The sequence below is a fragment of the Notamacropus eugenii genome, chromosome 5 (genome assembly GCF_028372415.1).
Source record: "Notamacropus eugenii isolate mMacEug1 chromosome 5, mMacEug1.pri_v2, whole genome shotgun sequence".
Lineage (NCBI taxonomy): Eukaryota > Metazoa > Chordata > Mammalia > Diprotodontia > Macropodidae > Notamacropus > Notamacropus eugenii.
This window is the reverse complement of record NC_092876.1, coordinates 455,738,267-455,758,256: the sequence shown is the minus strand read 5'-3', so window position 1 is coordinate 455,758,256 and position 19,990 is coordinate 455,738,267. Positions and strand designations below refer to the sequence as shown.

At 40.3% G+C, this 19,990-nt stretch overlaps 1 protein-coding gene across 1 annotated transcript in view; it reads left to right on the top strand.

Moving 5' to 3' along the window:
• The window catches only part of SMS (spermine synthase), a 65,496-nt gene that overhangs the window by 40,817 nt on the left and 4,689 nt on the right, over positions 1-19,990 (top strand). Inside the window, exons 8-10 of the mRNA XM_072615277.1 lie at positions 3,466-3,580; positions 7,233-7,312; positions 15,862-15,977. Coding sequence (XP_072471378.1) covers positions 3,466-3,580; positions 7,233-7,312; positions 15,862-15,977 — 311 coding nt within the window. The remainder of the gene's footprint in view (positions 1-3,465; positions 3,581-7,232; positions 7,313-15,861; positions 15,978-19,990) is intronic.

Below are 19,990 nucleotides of genomic sequence, written 5' to 3'. Positions count from 1 at the left end.
GCGTGGAGGGGAATGAAGAATATTAGTAGTAGTGATTCAGATTTACAAGAATTAGAACCATTCCCCAATGGATAAGTGGATAAAAGATAAAGAGGCAGTTTTTGGAGGAAGAATTACAAGTCATCAGCAGCCATCTAAAAAAATGTTCTAAGTTACTAAGAATTAGAGACATGAAAATTAAAGCCACTTGGGTGGCTTTAATATACCTCAGACCCATCATATTGTCAAAAGTTGACAAAAAAAAAGGAGTGTGGGAAAATACGTCTGTGTAAGCACTGTACAGTTGTGAATTAGTTTAATCATTTTGTAAAAACATTTTGCAGCTGTGTCCCCTGTATTACTAAACAGTGACCCTGACATACCAGTATTATATCTACCCCCCAAAGAGATCAAAGAAAGAGGAAAAGGTCCTAGGTAGCTTCTCTTTCTGTGGTGGCAGAGACGTGGGAAGTAAGAGGTGGCTGTTGTCTGGGGAGTGACTGAACAAGTTATGGTGGGATACTGTGGTGCCATAAGAATGAGGAAGGGGTTGGTTTGGGAGAGCTGGAAAGTCTTGTAGGAATGGAGGCAGATGAAGCAAGCAGAACCAGTAGGACAGTTTATGCAGTAGCAGTGTTATAAAAACAGCTTTGGAAGGTGACCTCTGAGCAGTACAGTGACCCTCCATGGTTCTGGTGGAGCCAGAATGAAACACGCTCCCCAGCTCCTGATGGAGAGCTCGGCTTTATTCAGGGTGCAGACTGTGACATCCTTTTTTTTTGCATGTGATCAATGTGGAATTTGTTTTATTTGACCCAGGCCTGTTCAAATTTGTGTTCCATTTAGGCATAGCTAGTTACTATGTAGATAGCAAACTGTTCTTTTTACATATGAGTTGTGATAGGGAGAAAATATTTTTTTACTCATTAAAAAAAATCAAATTAAATTTAAAAGAAAATTACAGAACAAGTAAAGAAAAAGCCAGTACTGAGGCTGTGAAGATAATTAGAGAGGTGTTAGTAGATTAAAGAAATTATATTTTAAAAGATATAACTGGCTGTATGTAATAAATTGTTTGATAACTTAGGAATTCCTACAGAAAAAATAGGAGAGGAATAGGGAACAATCTCCTTTTATAAATCAGATAAGCCCTTTTCCCAGTACAGTTGGGCACTTTCTCCTTAACCTAAAGTCTTTCTTTTTTAATTGGAAAATGTTTATTAATTTTTAAACAGTTTTATTTAAAGTTGTGAGTTCCAAATTCTCCCTCCCCCCTTGCTGAGACAGTAAGCAATCAGATATAGGTTAGATATGTGCAGTAGTCACTTTGTACAAGAATTCTCAAATAAAAGAAAAGGAATGAAAAAGTGAAAAATAGCATTCTTTCTTCTGTATTCAAACAATACTAGTCCTCTCTCTGGAGGCAGATAGAGGCCTTTGGGGTCATCTTGGATCATTGCGTTGCTGAGGATGGCAAAGTCATTCACTGTTACTCATTGAACAGTGTTGCTGTTACTGTGCGCAGCGTTTTCCTGGTTCTGTCCACTTCAGTATGCATCGCTTCATGAAGGTTTGTCCAGGCTTCTCTGAAGTCCTCCTGCTTGTCATTTCTTAAAGCACGACAGTATTCCATCACAGTCATGTACCACAGCTCATTGACGCGTTCCCCAGTTGATGGGCATCCCTTTGAGTTCCAGTTCTTATCCACCACAGAAAGAGCTGCCATAAATACCTTTATACAAATAGATCCTTTCCCCCTTTTCTGCGCCTTTGAGAAGTAGATCTAGCAGTGGTAATGCTGGATCAAAGGGTATGCACCGCTTCACAGTCCTTGGGCAGTTCAGATTCCTCTTCAGAATGGTTGGATCACAGCTCCACTAACTGCATTAGTGTACAGTTTTCCCACATTGCCTCCAAATCCAGTATTTTCTTTTTTTAGCCACTTTGATAGGTGTGATCAGTAATTCAGAATTTTTATTTGCATTTCTCATAGCAGTAGTGATTTGGAGCATTTTTTCGTCTGACTATAGTTATATGAATATAATATATATTACGTATATAATATGCGTACATATAGTATATAATAATGTGAATATAATCATGACAGTATTTTCCCAACTGTTCTGCTTTCCTTATAAAAAAAACAAAGCAGGCTTTGTTACTACAAACTTTTTTATTTTGTATAATCAGACTTTTTTATATCTTCTTTGGCCCTAACCTCTTCCCTTATCTATAAATTTGACAGATAGACTACTCTATGCTCTTTTAATTGGTTTGTAGTATTTTCGCTACAGTACCTTTCTGTGTAAATCTTGTACCCATTTTGACCTTTTTTTGGTATACAATGTGAAATGTTGATCTATACCCAGTTTCTGCCATATTGTCTCCCAGTTTTCCCAGCAGTTTTCGTCAAATAAAGAGTTTTTGCTCCAAAAGCTTGGATCTTTGGGTTTGTCATATACTAGGTTATTATAGTCATTCACTATAATGTAATTTGCACCTAATCTGTTCCACTGATCCACCGCTCTATTTCTTAGCCAGTGTCTGATTCTTTTGATAATTATTTCTTTATAATACAGTTTGAGATCTGGGAGGATACACCACTTTCTTTTGCATTTTTTTCATTGATTCCCTTGAGCTTTTTGAATGAACTTTATTTTTTCTAGCTCCTTAATATAATTTTTTGATAGTTTGATTGGTATGGCGCTGAATAAGGAGATGAGTCAGAATTGTCATTTTTATTGTATTGGCTAGGCCTACCCATGAGCTGTTACTATTTTTCCAGTTGCTTAGATCTGACATTATTTGTGTGAAAAAGTGTTTCATTGTTGGGCTCATAGTTCCTGGGTTTGTCTTGGCAGGTAGAATCTCAAGTATTTATATTGTCTACAAGTTATTTTAAATGGAATCTCTTGCTGCTAGACACTGTTGGTCATATATAGAAATGCTAATGATTTATTGCAAGGTTAATAATTTCAAGTAGTTTTTTAGTTGATTCTCTAGGATTTTCTAAGTATATCATCTGCACAGAGGGATAGCTGTTTCCTCATTGCATATTCTCATTGCTTTAATTTCTTTTGTTTTACTCAGAACAAAACCATGATCTAAGTAGTGTGCTTATTATTCCCATTTTATAGATAAGGAAACTCTGAGAGAACTGTAATGACTCATTCGAGGTCACGAGTGCTTCAAACACTTAGGATACTTCCTCTCACAGTATAAGTCACCGCTCCCCCTTGGAGACACTGTCTCCTAGGGTTAATGCCCTCTGTAGCCAAGCAGATGATGAGTTCTGCTGGCTTTTAGGTAAAGACCGTCTGTTTTGGAGTCCATATCCTTGCTGGTACTAGAAATCAAGTCTCCTAATGAGTCCAGTATCCTTTTCACCGTGCTGTTCTGGTTGTCTGATTTGCTGTCGTGCTGTCATACCTGCAGCCAGCATTGTGGCATTATGCACTTAGGAGTTCTTCTTTTAATCTCCTCAAGGTTCTCATCGAAGACTGTATTCCAGTACTGAAGAGGTATGCCAAAGAAGGGAGAATGTTTGATTATGTGATTAACGATCTGACAGCTGTGCCCATCTCCACAGCTCCAGAAGAAGGTGAATTCCACTAAAGTTCCTACTATATTCTGTGACTTAAACATTTTGTTGCTAGAGATGACTGTTTGCAGAAATAAGTGTTATTTTAATTAAAATGGGCATACTAGGTGACCACTTTAAAGTCAGCTTTAAGTAGTCCAGAAGGACGTTGTTGGCTTCTTACAGCATTTGTTTCCCCTTTGCCTTTTCTTGTCTAAAATGAGCTTTGATGTTAACAGTCATTTCCCATTGTCTGACAGCCTTTGGATAGAGTAGTGAAGTCTAGTTATCACCTGGAGTTATTTGCTGCTGTGTTCATGGCTTGGCCCTTGACCTGTGCCCATGCAGGTTCATTCTCCAGGTGGGCATTCTGAACCATTCTCCCAGCAGAACTATGTATGCAGGCTGCTGATTCGCTTTTGCACAAACAGCTCATTGGGATCTTTGCTCGAATTTTGTTCCTGATGATTCTGGATGAAATATTAACATTGGGTGATGTTCCTTCTCACTGTTTTTACGTGTGGATGTGTTTATATCGACCTAAGCTGTTAAATAGCTTTTTTCAGTGGTTCTCTTGAGTATTAACATCAAATAAGGCTTCAACCCGGGAGGTAAAGCTCACTAAGGTTGTCTTATGTAAGACATAAACTAACGGAAAATCCAAATAGGGGAGGAATTTCTTATGTATAGGTGTGGTTCTTCAAGTGTTTGTTGCTAATGAAATTTGGAGCTGGGTGGAATGTTGGAGATTATCTAGGCTAGTTACTGCTTCATGAGGTATCATGAGGAAGCTGAGGCCCAGAGGCCGTGACTAGTCCAAAGGCATGGCGGAGTTGGAATTTAAATCCAGACCTGTTTCTCCAAATCCAATGACCTTTACATATACTACATCAATTTTATCAAGCCTTGGAATCATGTAGATATTACTTGCTAAGTGAAAACTGTGGTCACTCAGTGAACTCAGTTATGATGAGCAGTTGGCCAAGCACTTTAGATAGAGAATGAGGAGAGAGGATAGGATAGCCTTTGGGAAATTGGCCAAAAAAAACCCTCATTTGAAAAATATTAGCATTTCCCTGCTCCTTCTGTTTGACTACAAGCTCAAAGGAATCAGCCCAAAGAGCAAGGGAAGGCGTCTCATGATGGGTACAGATTTGCTCGAGTACGCAGGGGTCAGCAAACGGCACCCTGCTGCCCAATTTCGCATAAAACGTTTCATGGCAAATCAATCCTAACTTGTGCCGGCTGCACCGAAGCAGCCACGGGGCTCTCATTGACTGATTCTTGCCAGCCAGGGCTTGCATGGGAGAAGTTTGGAGGATGTGGCCAATTAGAATAGGAATGTTGGGAGGAAGATGGGGATTGCTTTAGAGCTTGGATGTACGTGGAGGTTTTTATAGAAAGCTTGGAAAGACAGGGCTAATTCATCTCATAGGAACAGATGGGAATTGGTTGCTGTCTACATGGGCACACCAGTGAGATCATGGAAGAATTATTAGAAATTTCTTCTTTGAGGTTTTCACCTCCAGCTTTCTAACATTTAACTGTGTTTAAGAGATCATTGTCAAATGATATTTACTAGTGATTACATGCTGACGGAGCTCTTACATATTTTCTGAATCTTGAAATTTGAAGTTACCTAGAACTCCAATCAACCATGAGTTAAAAATCCTACAAATTCAGTATTTTACCCATTTCTTTCCTTGGACTTTAGTGGATGTTTATGATGGTGTGGACCAGTCAAGCATTAGATAGATAGATGGATGGACACATGGACACATCCATACTTAGTACCTGGCACAGGTGATATGTGTGTATGCGCAATGTAGAAAAATATTCATTATTTATTACGTATTTTGTGCCATACACACACACACATATTCTGTATATAGGTACTTCTCTAGTAATTCTGTTTGGCTACAATCTGGGAAGCATCAACCTCAAAGGAATCGGAAGACTGTATAGATTTTATACATATACATATATATGAAATATATATACCTATGTAGTTTGTGTGTGAACATGCACACATATATTATGTGTGTACACACACATATACATACACACAAATGTATACAGGATTTTATATACACGCACATGTATTCAGCCATGGAATACCTGGTATGTAAGTTCTGTGGACATATTTCTACATACAGAGAGAAATATGTGTTATATATTTTATGCTGTGGAACTATATCTTTGTCCTATCTTTACATCTACACGTAGCAACACCTGGCACAAAATAGGCTCTGAGACAGATTTTCCATATTCACATACATGTATTACATATTTTATGCCATATAAAAGTAAATACATTAACATTTCTCTCTCAAGATATTAATAGATTGCTATACATATATCCAGACCACATACACACAATACCTGGCACATAGAGTTTGCGCTCACGCTCGCTCTCTCTCTCTCTCTCTCTCTCTCTCTCTCTCTCTCTCTCTCTCTCTCTCTCTCTCTCTCTCTCTCTCTCTCCCTCTCTCTCTCTCCCTCCCTCTCCCTCCCTCCCTCTCTCTCCCTCCCTCCCTCTCTCTCCCTCCCTCCCTCTCTCTCCCTCCCTCCCTCTCTCCCTCCCTCCCTCCCTCCTCTCCTTGCCTCTCCTCTCCTCCCCTTCTTCCCCCCCTCCCCTTCTCCCCCCTTCTCCCCCCCTCTCCCCTTCTCCCCCTTCCCCCTCTCCCTCTCCTCCTCTCCTCCTGTCCCCCTCTCCTTGTCTTCTCTCCTCTCCTCTCTCCCCTCTCTCTTTCTTTATATAGAAAGATGTATCACGTATCATGGATTTTGTGCTATGTATTACATATAAATATTTTTATAGATGGATGATGCATAGATTTACCACCTTCTTTGCCAGGCGCTACATTAGACACAGCCACACAAAGACAAAAATGAAGTGTGCCCTTGATGAACTTCTGTTCTAGTGGGGGAGATAACAGGACCTGAAGAAACAGCTGTAGAACAGAGTAGAAGGTCACCTTGGAGGGCCAGCAGCCAGGGACCTGTGAATGTTCTCATCTAAAATGGGGCACTTGAGCTGAGAGACTGAAGGAAACCTTCATTAATTACCAAGAGTCCCCGGGGAAGGAGGAACAGGGGTCTTGGCCTGAGTCACAGCCAGTGCAGAGGTGTTGGCTTTAGATGGAGATGCCTGTAGATGGCCTAATGAGCATGAGGAACCTGGAGAAGATCCATCATGGTGGGAAAGTATATAGGGGAGGAGGAGGGGAAAGTGTGGCCAGATTGCACAAGGACTGAGGTATCAAAGGGCTGTCATGTTTAATCTTGAGACATTAATTAGGCAGCCACTGGTTTATGGAAGTAGGCCACCTCTGCTTTAGGAAAAATCATATTGGTAGCTGTGTATGTAATGTATATTTAGTCTTAAAATGTTATAGTGAAAAGAATAAGATTGGGGGTCTACCTACTGGGACCTAGCTTCCTGGCCTCACTTAGGACTACGTTTTTAGGCTCAAATAGAGCTAGTGATTTTCCGTTACCTCTTCTGCAAACTGGGAATTTGTCTGCCTCCAAGTTTTTATGGCCCTGCGGAATTCTGTTAAGAGTTGGATTCTTGTTGATTTTTAGACAGCAAACTTACTGAATGAGAGGGTGAATTTTTTAAAAAATTAAGCTGTATAACTCCTTTCTGCATTCAAACTTTTGCACCTAGATTCTACGTGGGAATTTCTGAGACTGATCCTTGACCTTTCAATGAAAGTTTTGAAACATGATGGAAAATACTTTACACAGGTGAGTTTCTTTGCTTTACTCTCTCCTCCTTCCATGAGGTCAGAATCTAGTGCATTTAAGAAAGAATTGAAGGACAATGTACTCGTGAAATAGTCATGGAAATGAGAGGCAGAAAAAAATGTATTTTCTCTTTTTTGTAATTGAGCAGTAGCGTTGACTGCGTGACACCCTGTCTGGCCCACAGTTTCGTGGCAGTTAGCTCTCGATTATGCTGTTGTGTCGTTTTTGGTACCTTAGGGGTCTCTCTTCCCTAGTTTCTGTGTCTTTAAATTTTTGTAGGAAGGTAATACTAGACTGTCGATTCACTTCCATTTTTGCCGACCTTTCATTCATATTTGATGATGAGGAGGATAGCTAACGTATTTACTATGTGCCAAACGCTGTAGTAAGCACTTTTTACACTTATTTACAATTATCTCATTTGCTCCTCAAAACAGCCCTGGGAGGAAGGTGCTGTTGTTATCCCCGTTTTGTAGTTGAGAAAACTGAGGCAAGCAGAGGTTAAGGATGTCAGAGATGAGGTTGGAACCTTGATTTTTCTGGACTCCAGACCCTCTGTTAGGTAGCCAAACCATGTAGTGGATAGAGAGTGGGACTTGCAGCCTGGACGCCCTCAATTTGAATCCTCCCTAGCTAGGATAACACCTGGGCAAGTCATTCAGCCTTTTGGGCCTCACTTTCCTCATCTGTCAAAGGGTGCGTGAGGGGGTGAGGATGATAATAGCACCTGTCTCAATGAAGTTTTGATTTTGGTTCTTAGCTGCCTGAGTTGTTAATAAGGAATCTGTGAGTTAGTGCCTGCCAGACCTTAAAGAGCTCCTTAGAAGCTAGCTCTTTGTTTTATTTTTTGATCACCGTTTCATTAATTAATTAAACATTTATTAAACCATGCGACTATGTGCCAAGCACGGTGACTGTTACTGCATTCCACTTTCTGTCAATGAAATTTTCATTCCATCAATGAACTCTGGTTTGACTTTGAGGGCGTGTTGCCCTTCCTATGAGAAGATTTAGACAAATTAGAAAGAGTGGATTGGTGAAGGGCATATGTTGGCAGAAAAGGACAATCTGGGCAAATAGATATTTTTGTGGCACTGGAGATTTTCAGAGATTATCTGCAAGATTGCATAACTTTGACAAACAAGAAAAATTCCAAATGAATTGAATTCAGCAAGTATGTACGAAGTATCCACTACTCTTTCCTTGGCTCTGGAGAGATAGGGAACTTTGATTATACTCACTGGGTTCACAGGATTTACCCAGAGAAGGAGAGAGGGCCTGGCCTTGTGATTTCATTGGTAGGGACTCCCTCTGCCCATGGAGGCAGGCATGTCTCTGCCAGGGTTAGTCTGAGACTTAGCTGGAGCACTGAGACCTTAAGTAATATATGTCCAGGGACACTTAGCCAGTAGGTGTCAGTCAAGCCTAATCTGTGTGATGACAGATTAATCAGTTCATTGATTCTGAGTGCTTCCAAAGTGGCATGGAACAGGAAAACCGAGCCTTGGCTGCAGTATGATCTCGTACCACCAGATGGAGAGCGGGGATCACGAATTTTCTCTGGGAAACTCCCTTTAATCTTTAGAAGTACTGTAGGTTGTATCTGCCCATGCATAGTGGACAGATCTAAAAAACAATTCTCCTGGAAATGCTGAGTTAAAACTGATGCAATTGATGATTTAATTCCTTATTTACAAACCCCCAAAAAGTATTTACCTCTCAGGGAAGGAGAAAATAACCTCGCTTTTGAATTGTCTGCAGCAGAAAACCTTAGTACTTAAGAATATGAGAGAATTTCCTTCCCCTTCCCTTTTTTAAAAGCTGGCTTTGCTGAACAGGTGTTGGGTTTGATACTGTTTATTCTTCTTGAAGGAAAAAACTGACTTTGAGCAAACTCATTTTCAGTTTTTATGTAATTATAAAGTCATGGTAAAGGATTTGAATAGGGCTGGAAGAGACCACTAGCTGGTATATGTCCCAATAATGTCAAGTCTGCTATCTTAAAAATACCCAGAGATATAGGAGATTTTGAAGGTTTTCATTGGAAAAAGGAATGTTCATCCCATCTCCCTCCCCCAAAACAAATTCAGCAAGTATATGCCTGCTGTGTTTGTCACAGATATTTTAAGGGTGTTTCTTAAGTCACTTCCAAATTGAGAAAAGAAAAAAAGTATTTACTCCATACTCATTTTCTGTAGGAGAAAGAATGAACAAAAGTAAGTATTAAGTAATTTATTATGGAAATTCCACAGATGACCAGATTTCATTAATTTGTTACAGCTCCTGACCTTTATTTGTCTAGGGACTATCTGAGAGTTTCCTACATCCATGTCCAGAGGATACCTTAGGAAGAAAGAGACTAACCCAGGATAAACACAAATGCAGACATTATAATGACACAAACAAAGCAGGGTGACTTGGAAAATAATTCCTATAGAAGATTTAGTACCTGGCTTGCTTCATATAGATGAGTAAGCAAGCCCAAGAGCCCTGGGAATGCCAGTCCCCCTAGACTCCAACCTGGTCCATGCAGTTATCTGGTAAGCAGCTACTATGGAGAAGAGGCCAGTATCCTGATAGGGCCAGCCTAGGTTAACAGCTTATGACAAGTGATTCAGTCTCAACCACTTCTCCTCTCGGACCACAATGGAGAGACAGCCTAGGATCTTGAACTCCCAACAGCTAGGATTTGAAGCCCCAGAGTCTTGGGAATAGTAGTGTCCCCTTAGCCCCCCATTATCACTGACCCGCACAACTGTCCTAGAGGGGAGTAAAAACCCTGTTTCATATGGTTGAGGTCATTTGCATCACCATCACCACCAGCCACTAGCTACTTGTTAATGATGAATAGGTAAGCATGAGTCCTCAGAATGGAGCTGTTTCCGGGCCAGGTGCTGCAGACATCATCCTGGGCAGCAACTTTACAGAACATACAACTTAGCTACCGTTTGGCCCTCATGTCCTCAGCCACCATAGCTACTCAAGACTCAGAAAGTAAGGTTCTTGTCATTAAAGTTTGGGGCTCAGATACAGATAGGATTTTGTTAGTAGAAACCATATTAAGGAAAGATTTCTCATGTGTTAGTATGTAGTTTTGGAGAGGGTGAGGTATGCTGGATGAGGGCCCAAGGTGAGCCAGGTCTTCTCATCTTCTCATTCCCATCCCCAACTCCTCTCCTTCATATTGCTTCGCCTTCAAAAGAAGTAGAAACCGGTTTATTTTTCTTGTTTCCTTATCTTACATTGAAGAGGGTAGAGTATTAATGCAGGATATTTTATAGTATATGTAGTCAGCTCAGTTCACTGATGTAATTGGAAAAAAAGCTTAGTGGAGGAGATGAGCGAGTCTTGAAGGCAACATGATACTTGTAAAATGAAGACTGAATTTGGAGTAAGGATCTGGATTCGCATCCTGGTTACGTCACTGGCTACTTGTGTAGCCTTAGCATTCTCATTTGTACAATGAGAGGGAGTGCGCTAGAGCCAAGGTCCCTTCTGTTCTAAGTCTATGATCCTGTGATGTTCCTACTTTCATTCTCCCCTCTCTCCCTCCAAGTTTGGAATGTCCCTTCCCTTAGAATCTATTTGCCTTAGCGATAAGTAGATAGATGGGGCAGCTAGGTGGTGCAGTGGATAGAGCGCCAGTGCAGGAGTCAGGAGGACCTGAGTTCAAATCTCACCTCAGACACTTGACACTCACTAGCTGTGTGACCAAGTCACTTAACCCCAGTTGCCTTCTCCTGGGTCATCTCCAGTCATCCTGATCAATATCTGGTCACTGGATTCAGATGGCTCTGGAGGAGAAGTGAGGCTGGTGACCTGCACAGCCCTCACTCAAAAACAAAGTCAAGTGCAAGTCATGTCATTATTTCTCTGATAGCATGGTCTTCAAACGCACACACACACACACACACACACACACACACACACACGTAGATGAATAAACTGGTAAGGACCCTCAGGAGCTTCTGGTTGTTCCTCGCCTTGTTCCTAAAGTGGTCATAAGAGCAGTATTAACTGCTGGACTCATCCCTGGTAGGAAGTTTGATTTACCGTGAATCTAGTTTTACTTTCAATCTTGCTGTGGATTTTTTTTTTTGAGAGGTCGCACAAAGTTATGGTTTAACATGGGAGTAGGAAGTCCTCCAAGTTCCTGACTTACATTCTTTTAACTCTAAAAAAAAATTTCTTTTGGCTTTTTTTATCCCAAGGGGTATTTCATACTTCTCTCTTCCTCCCTTGAACTTAATACTTATGTGTTCTTTTAAGTATATTTCTATCCCAAACCTGCTTTTTGGCCAAATTTGGGAAATGTTGTTATTTCCCAAAGTAGTTCTGTATTTTTTTCTCCTTCCTGAAAATACTACTAGTGACTTTTTTTAATTAATTGATTTATTTTTAGGGTTCAACATTCACTTCCATAAGATTTTGAGTTCTAAATTTTCTCCCTCTCCCTCCCCAAGAGAGCATGCAGCCTGATACAGGCACTATATATACATTCATATTAAACATATTTTTATATTAGTATTGACTTTATTTTTTAATAATCAGACCTTTTAAAAAGTTTTGCATCTGTTCAGAGTTTTTGTTGCCTTTTGTTTTTCTGTCAGCATTATTTCCCCTCCCCCCTGAATCCTTCTTTGCCGCCACAACATCTTCAGTGAGACTAAGCAGGGCAGCCCCATGTGACAGCGCGCATCAGTCTGTGTGCATAGCCCCCCATTTTCTACAGAGAAGAGGAAGGCATATTCCCTTATCAGTTCTCTGAAACAAAACGTTTATTACAGTTCATCATTACTTAATTGTTTTTAGTATTTTAACAGTTAAATATTCCTCATTTTAGGTTTGTTTTTTTAATGCTCCGTACAATTCTCGGCCTTGGTTCAGTGCGCATCATTCCATACAAGTTGTCCCATGTCTTTCTGAATTTCATCATTTCCTAGGAGCAGAGTGATATTGATGGATACCTGTTGTGGTGTTGCTGCATGAATATTCCACATAAAACCTTTATTTCTGTCCCTGACCTTCCTGCGTTCCATGCCCCAGGAGAGCCCTAGGCTTTCCAAGGTGCTGGTCCCTTCCCTACGTTGGTTCTTTTTGCTGTAACCTCCTTGAGAGCAGGGGTTGTCGAGGGCACATTCTTCCTGAAACTCATAGATATTCAGATAATAGATGGAGAGCTCAAAGGGACCTCAGAAGTAGTGTCCTGCCGCCTCATTTTCTAGGTGGGCGGTTCGATTGCCCAACGTTGCAAAGGTAGTTGGTGTTGGTGGCAGAGGTTTGATTTTGAGACATGGATCCACATTCATTGCCTTTTGTACTTTATCACAGTTCCTTTCCTAAGAACTAGGAAAAAGTAGAGTATTTCTTATTTTGATATAGTACTGAGAAAAATGAGTAGATTTGAAAAGAAATGCATCTTGTGTCTTTTTCTGTAGGCCTTGATTTGTGACAGTGGTTTGGGTTTTTTTTTTAGAGTGTTTGACAATGAAAAAATAGCTCTGAAACTTCCCATTTCCTTCCTGTATCCTTCCACATTGTCACTCCAGAGAGGTACTCTCATGTGCCCTTTACAAAAAACTGAATTTTAAGATGACAAGGAGCAGGTCTTTAGAGACTAGTTTACTGTACCTTAGTTGTATTCCACAGTGGTGATATGTTCTAAAAATCACCCAGCAGTATCTTCTATTTGTGAATTTTAAATTACACATGTGGTGTTTGTGTACTCTCACCGTGAACTTGATTTTGAAATAAAATTATATGCTTAGCAAAGGGCAGTTGAGCCAAATACCCACTGAAGCCTTTCGGATGATAATACGTTACTAAACAGATAGACCTTAAAAATAACGTCATTTTCTGTGATCCGGCTAAATTAAACCATTTCATTTTCCTTGAGGATGCAGTCTTTTCTGGTCTGTCCACTGTAGCTATTTTCAAACCTATTTTAAAGACCTGAAATATTAGGACAAGTTTATTTTTAGATGAACTTAAATCCAACAATATTTTGTCCTCATATATTTTGTCCAGGGCCTCATCACATAGTTAGTAGAGGACTGGCATGAAAGTGAGGAAGACTTAGTTTCAGATGCTGATAACATGGGAAGTCTTGGTGACCCAGGAACTTCTTAAGACTCATTTCGTGAGTAGTTGCTGAGCTTTATCCGTGGAAACATTTTCATATTTAGAGTTGAATGAAATCACAGGTGCAGACCCCTTCCCCCAGCCCTCACCCCACTCCCCCCGAAAAAGCACAGCAGCAGCCGCCATGAGAGGGGGAGTTCAAGTATTCTGAGCTGTGTTGAAAGTCTTTTTTTTTCCCCAAGAGGCACAAATGTTTTTAATAGGTTTTTTCTCCCCCTAATTCCTAAGAACCCAGAAAGTAATGATGGGAAGCTAAAGTAATGGTGTCATCTGAAAAAAGAATTTTTCTTTGTTTCACTAAAAATCTCCTTGAAATAAAACACAAAATGGCATAGTGGAGAAAACACTAGATTTGGAATCCTTTCTGCCTGTCCAACCCACGGAAGTGTAAACACTGAGGGAATTTTCCTTGTTTTCTTTCCCAGATCCTTGGTTGAAAGATGGACATTTCAATAAGATTGGGAAAGGGTAAAATAAGGAGTTCTTGCCATTTAGAGACTTTATTTCTCTCCATTTGAGATTGTCTCTTTCACCCTCATCTACACATCTATAACACATCTGAATTAAGTGGCTCTTCAGTAAAAATCCTTGTTTCATTTCCCCTGTGGGCAATCAGATTCTGTCCTGTAAATGGTGGGAAAGGAATTTCTCAGTCACGAGTACTTATTGGTATGTAAAAAAAAAAAAAAAAAAGGTGGAATCTAAGTTCTCTTCATTCCTGGGATTCCTGATAGATTTTCTGTAGATGTGGAAGAAAAAGATGAGAATTCAGTGTTAAAGCTTCCATCTAAACGACACTTATTCAGGGCATTCCCCTTCCTGAGAACCATACAAAGTCTTGGTGGGCCGCTGTGACACCTTCACTTTGGGGGAGAGAAGTTCCTTCTGAAGACTTTCGTATTAGACTTAATGGAGTTAGGTCTTAATGGAGTTATGTTTTAGGTAAATGTCACTGTTTCCTTGAACCAAAACAGGAATGTTTAATAATTGGTATTTATTTTTACTACTATTATAGAAATATAATAAAGATGGTGTATGCTGTAAGTCAGAGAGTTTGGAAGACTTGAATTCAAGTTTTGTCTCTTAACCCTAGTGGTGTTCTGTGTTTTTCAGGAGCCTTTTGGTAGCTCCAGGCAACGTTCTAAGGCTTTTGAGTTTCAGTTAAATTCTCGGTCTGTCCCTCCCCTCCACATCTCATCCCCTAAATGTAGGCAGTCATGCCAATAAAAATGAGACAGTTTCTCAGGTGCCAGTGCATTGTTCATGATTTCATTCACTGTGTCAGCACCACCCAGTCACGAGAAGTGTTGAAGAATATGCTTCTTCATGTATAGGTATATCTGGATAGCTGTAGATAGACACACAGAGTACTGGAGTCAGTCTTGAGTTCTCATCGAATTCAATGATAAAAGTTCTATGGAGTGATTTTTTTTTTTTATATCATCAGGTTTACCATTTGGGGGGAAAATTTTAAATAAAGCTTTAAATATGATAAATTCCTTAGAGGCCATCTGGCCCAACCACTAAGGCAGAATGTATTTTAAAATTCAAATGGGAGAGCGACTGAAGTAATCAACTAGAACCGTGGAAGTTAAAGTAATTTTGAAGACAATGGAAGCTGCACTTTTACAGCATTTAAATAGTCTTGATACAAAAGTCACTATACGTATATGTATATGAATAACAGTACAGGAAATGAATGTAACAATTGTTACTGCTGCCCTGAGCCCTTGACTAATGAGACATTGTAGCACCTGTGGATTTATGTGGCTACTTTGTTGCTATTTATGTTGTAACCATTTGAAATGGGTTGTAAGTGAAGGGGAAGATTACGAGGCTGACAGTTGCAGAGTGCTGAAGGCTTTTTCCTTTTGAAAGGGAGCTTTATAATGGAATATTACTGTGCTATAAATGCAAAGTAAGATTAAAGTAGTATGGAAAGACCATTTAATGCAAAGTCAACCCACAAAAAGAATATACAAAGTAACTATAACAGTACACACAAAATAGTCAGAAATGAATGTTGCAGAACTGACAAGAGAACAAGCACGGTCCCAAGAAGACATAAGAAAGGAAACCCCCTCCCTCTCTCTCCCCTCCCCCCAGTCCTTTGTAGAGGTGGCAGGTCCATGGCCACGGAACGTTGCGTGTATTTTCAGATTTTTTAAAAACAATGTTGATGAATTTGCTAGGTTTTCCTCCCATCCTCACCCTCCCTTTTGGGAGCTGGGAGAGAGACAAGAAATATAGGCAATAGGAAAACACAAGATGACAATAAGACTTATTTTGTTTAAATGAAATTCAGTTGAATTTCCATTTTCCTTTCTTTTTTATCAGGTCTCAGGCTGTGTGTGGGGTCTGTGAGTGGGAACTTTTTGAGTAGCATCATGTCTCATTTTCTTTTTCAGGGGAACTGTATCAATTTGACTGAAGCCTTGACTCTCTATGAAGAACAACTTAGCCAGCTTTATTGTCCTGTGGAATTCTCAAAGGAAATTGTATGTGTTCCCTCGTACATGGAATTGTATCCTTTTTGTTTTGAATGGATTGTAGAGTCTGTGTAGAACACCCAGGGAAGCCTCATCTAATCAAGCTGCTTCGATTCAGATTCAGATCATAAACTAAGAGTTTTTCATTTGTTTATTTTGTACCAGTACTATCCTTTTGATATGGGGTGGGGAAACTCCCTTTACGCAGAGCAGGTACTGATCTAAACTTAGAGTCTTAGAAAGTTGCCTGGGGCGCTGAGACATCATAATTATAAAGCTCTTAGTGTAGTGCCTGGTTTGGAGAAAGCACTAAATACAATTTAGCTGTTGTAATTATTGTTATTATAGGAGTTTGGCCAGGGTCACACAGATAGTGTACACTGGAGTTGGGACCTAAACCCACTTCCACCAGAGAGCAGTATTTTATCTATCACATCATAGCTGCTTAAATTGATTCATTAAGAACTCTATGTGGCACTCTGAAAACCTATTTCAGACTTTTGGGGGAATGTTGGTGTATCATCAAGGCAATATTCACAGCACTGATGGCGACTGAATATGCTGGCATAGTTCTGAATCACAAAATATACCAGATTCTCCATATAGAAAGAGGCAGAAGAAAAACATTATTCAGACACCAGAAGCCTGAATCCCAACACCAGAAAGCCAAATCCATCATAGTAACCCAGAAATCAGTACACATTAACACTGTAGGGGACAATGCCATTCCCCCACTTCCTACAAACAAACACTCAGAATCCTAGCTGTCTGCTTGCCTGTGTCCTCCTTCTCCCTCCCTCCCTCCCTCCCTCTCTCCCTCCCTCCCTCCCTCCCTCTCTCCCTCTCTCTCCCTCCCTCCCTCTCTCTCTCTCTCTCCCCCCTCCTTCCCTCTCTCTCCCCCTCCCTCTCCCCCTCTCTCCCTCCCTCCCCTCCTCCCTCCCTCTTTCCCTCCCTCCCCCCCTCCCTTTCTCTCTCTCCCCCCCTCCTTCCCTCTCTTTCCCCCTCCCTCTCTCCCTCTCCCCCTCCCTCTCTCTCACCCTCCCTCTCCTCCCTCCCCTCCTCCTTCCCTCTCTTTCCCTCCCTCCTCCCTCCCTCCCTCCCTTTCTCTCTCTTCCCTCCTCCCTCCCTCTCTCTCTCCCTCTCCCTCATAGCCCTGCTTCACTCTTCCTGTTCTACCTGTTCAGCAAGGTCCTCCCACCACATGTAACTTAGGGTTCCATGTGATTTAGGCAGGTCACATGGGCCTGTTAATGGTTGGGAGACATCTTCAAATAAAGCACAAATGCATTCACAATACAAGCGGTGACTAGATGTGTGACTTCATGGACATCAGGAACTTCTAAGGAAGGAAACTCCCCTTTCCCAGTGCAGACCGGCGCCTTCTTTGCCGACTGCCCTGAGAGGTTGTGTCTTAGCCCCAAGGCCACACCGCCACAGTATGTCACAGGTGGGACGAAGCCAGGTCTCTGTCTACCCTTTTAGACCTGACTTCTTAGGACTAGCGTCCATCACTTATCATGAACATCATTTTCTTTATTGCAAGATTTCTGTCCTGCTAAATTAAAATAGGGACCTTGGACAATGAAAGATGGTTAGTTTAGCAAGTTGAAGGAATCAGGAGAGTTCTTTGCAGTGAGATAGAAACTGGTAATGAATAAATGGAAAATCATACGTAATAATACTGTCATATTATTACAAGACTAGCTAATATTTATACAGCACCTGCTTTGTGCTAAGTGTTTTGCAGATGGTATCTCATTAGCTCCTTACAACAGTCCTGGGAGATAGGTGCTATCATCATATGCCCATTTTACAGTTGAGGAATCTGATTTGTTTACTATAACCTAGACTTATTGAGGAAACTCTGAGCTGAATCTTAAGGGAAGCCAGGGGAACCAAGAAGGGTCTTGCTGACTAAATGTTCTGTGCATTTCCCCAAAGTTTTTTTTTAACGAATAGGTTTTCAGTCATATTAAAGAAATGAAACTAGAAATTTCGTGGTCACTTTTTTTTTGAAGAGTATTTTATTTTTTCCCAATTACAAGTAAAAACAGTTTTTATCATTTTTTTAAAAATTTTGAGTTCCAAATTCTCCCCCTCCTGAACTCCCCTCTCCCCCAAGATGGTAAGCAGTTGTGACATGGGTTATACATGTGCGGTCATGCAGAACATATCCATGTTAGTTACAGTGTGAAAGAAAACACAGACCGAAAAGCCCCACTGAAATAGGATGAAGCGTAGTGTGCTCACTCTGCACTCAGACTCCCTCAATGCTTTCTGACTGTGGATAGCAGTTTTTTCACCGGGAGTCCTTTGGGATTGGCGTGGGTTATTTCCGAGAACAGCCAAGTCGTTCACAGTTTGCTTTGTTCTTCGGCTTCTGCTTGTTTCCCTTTGCATCAGTTCATGTAAAGACTTCCAGGTTTTCCCGAAATCATCCTGCTCACTGTTTCTTATCACAATAGTTATCCATCACAATCATCACAATCCCATCTTATTTAGGGATTCCCTAAGTGACTCAATTTCCAGTTGTTTGCCACCCTGAAAAGAGCTGCTATAAATACTTTTGTACAAAAAAAGTCCTTTTCCTTTTTTAAAAAATTTCTTTAGGATAGTAGTGGTATTGTGGAGTCAAAGGTTACACAGTTTTCTAACTTTTTGGGCATAGTTCCGAATTGATCCTCAGAGTGGTTGGATCAGTTCACAACTCCAGTAAGGCAGGCACTTTAATCCTTCATTGGAATTGCCCCTAAGGTATTTCTGCTTTTTATAGCTTTTTCTTCTTTTGGATATTTTCTCTTGGTAGGTGTGGGGTGTACTGTGAGGATGATGTGGAACGTCAAAGATTGTAAGTAATAGTGAGAATCTTACAAACTTAAGGTAGCAACAAGCAATTTTAGTGGAAGAGTTTTTAGATAAACTATTTAAAAAAGGGAGTCATACATAGTGCCTGCTTGTTTCCTGCTAGTCCTTCTCTCTTGGGTGCTCTGTCAAATTGAAAGGTGCCTGGAACTTGGATTATATGAAACAGGCAGAAATCCTGTTAGAACAGGTATATGCCAGTAAAGTTGTCAGCATTATTCTCTCCTCTGTCTTTGAGTTCTTGTATTTTATTCCTAACTTAATGTAATTCATTAAATTTATGGTTTGGCCCCATCTGTACATCCACTCCCATCTCCTTTATGGTTAGTGTCTAGCTTTTCTCTGAGTCAGTGTTTCTCAAACATTGCCATTACATTTTTAGAAATTATTGAGGATTCCTAAAGAGCTTTGCTTTTATGTAAGTTATATATGTCCTGCATTAGAAATTAGAACTGATTTTTAAAGTATTCATAAATTTATTAAAATACTAAAACCATAAGTAACATTTTTAATGAAAAATAACTTACTCAAAAGAAACATGTGCTGAGAAGAGTGGCATTGTTTTGCAAATTTTACTGTCTGGCTTAATAGATGACAGCTGGATTCTCATATCTGCCTTCTCCATTCAAGCTGTTGAGATATGTTTTTTTGTTTGGAGTATATGAAGAAAATCTGGCCTCAATAGATACGTAGTTGCAAGAGAGAGGACTATTTTAATAGCCAAATAGCATCTTACTCAAATTATCCAAATAAGTTTTGAAACTCACAAACCTCTCCTGAGAGGGCCTTGGGGACCCTGAGGTGTCTGCTGTTGGGCAGCTGCTGTTTTAGGATGTCCAGGATATTTGTACATGCCTTAAGTAAGGCTTGAGCAACACTTTTGGTTCACATTTTAAAGTTATGTATTCCTGTCCCTGAATCTTAGCCCTTAAGAAAAGGAACAAGAAAGAGATAAAAGAGATAACAAGTGCCAAATGACAACCTAATTAGAATCATTCCAAACATTGTCAAAACCTCGGTAGAGTAGTGCTCCACTTACTGGAAGTCACTTTAGTACGTACTTAGCGGAAAGTGTGTTCAAATTCCAACTCTTCTGCTTAGTGTCTGTGGACAAGTAACTCCTTTGGGTCTGTTTGTTCTTCTGTGACAAGATCAGGTTGACTTCTAAATGACTACTCAGTACTAA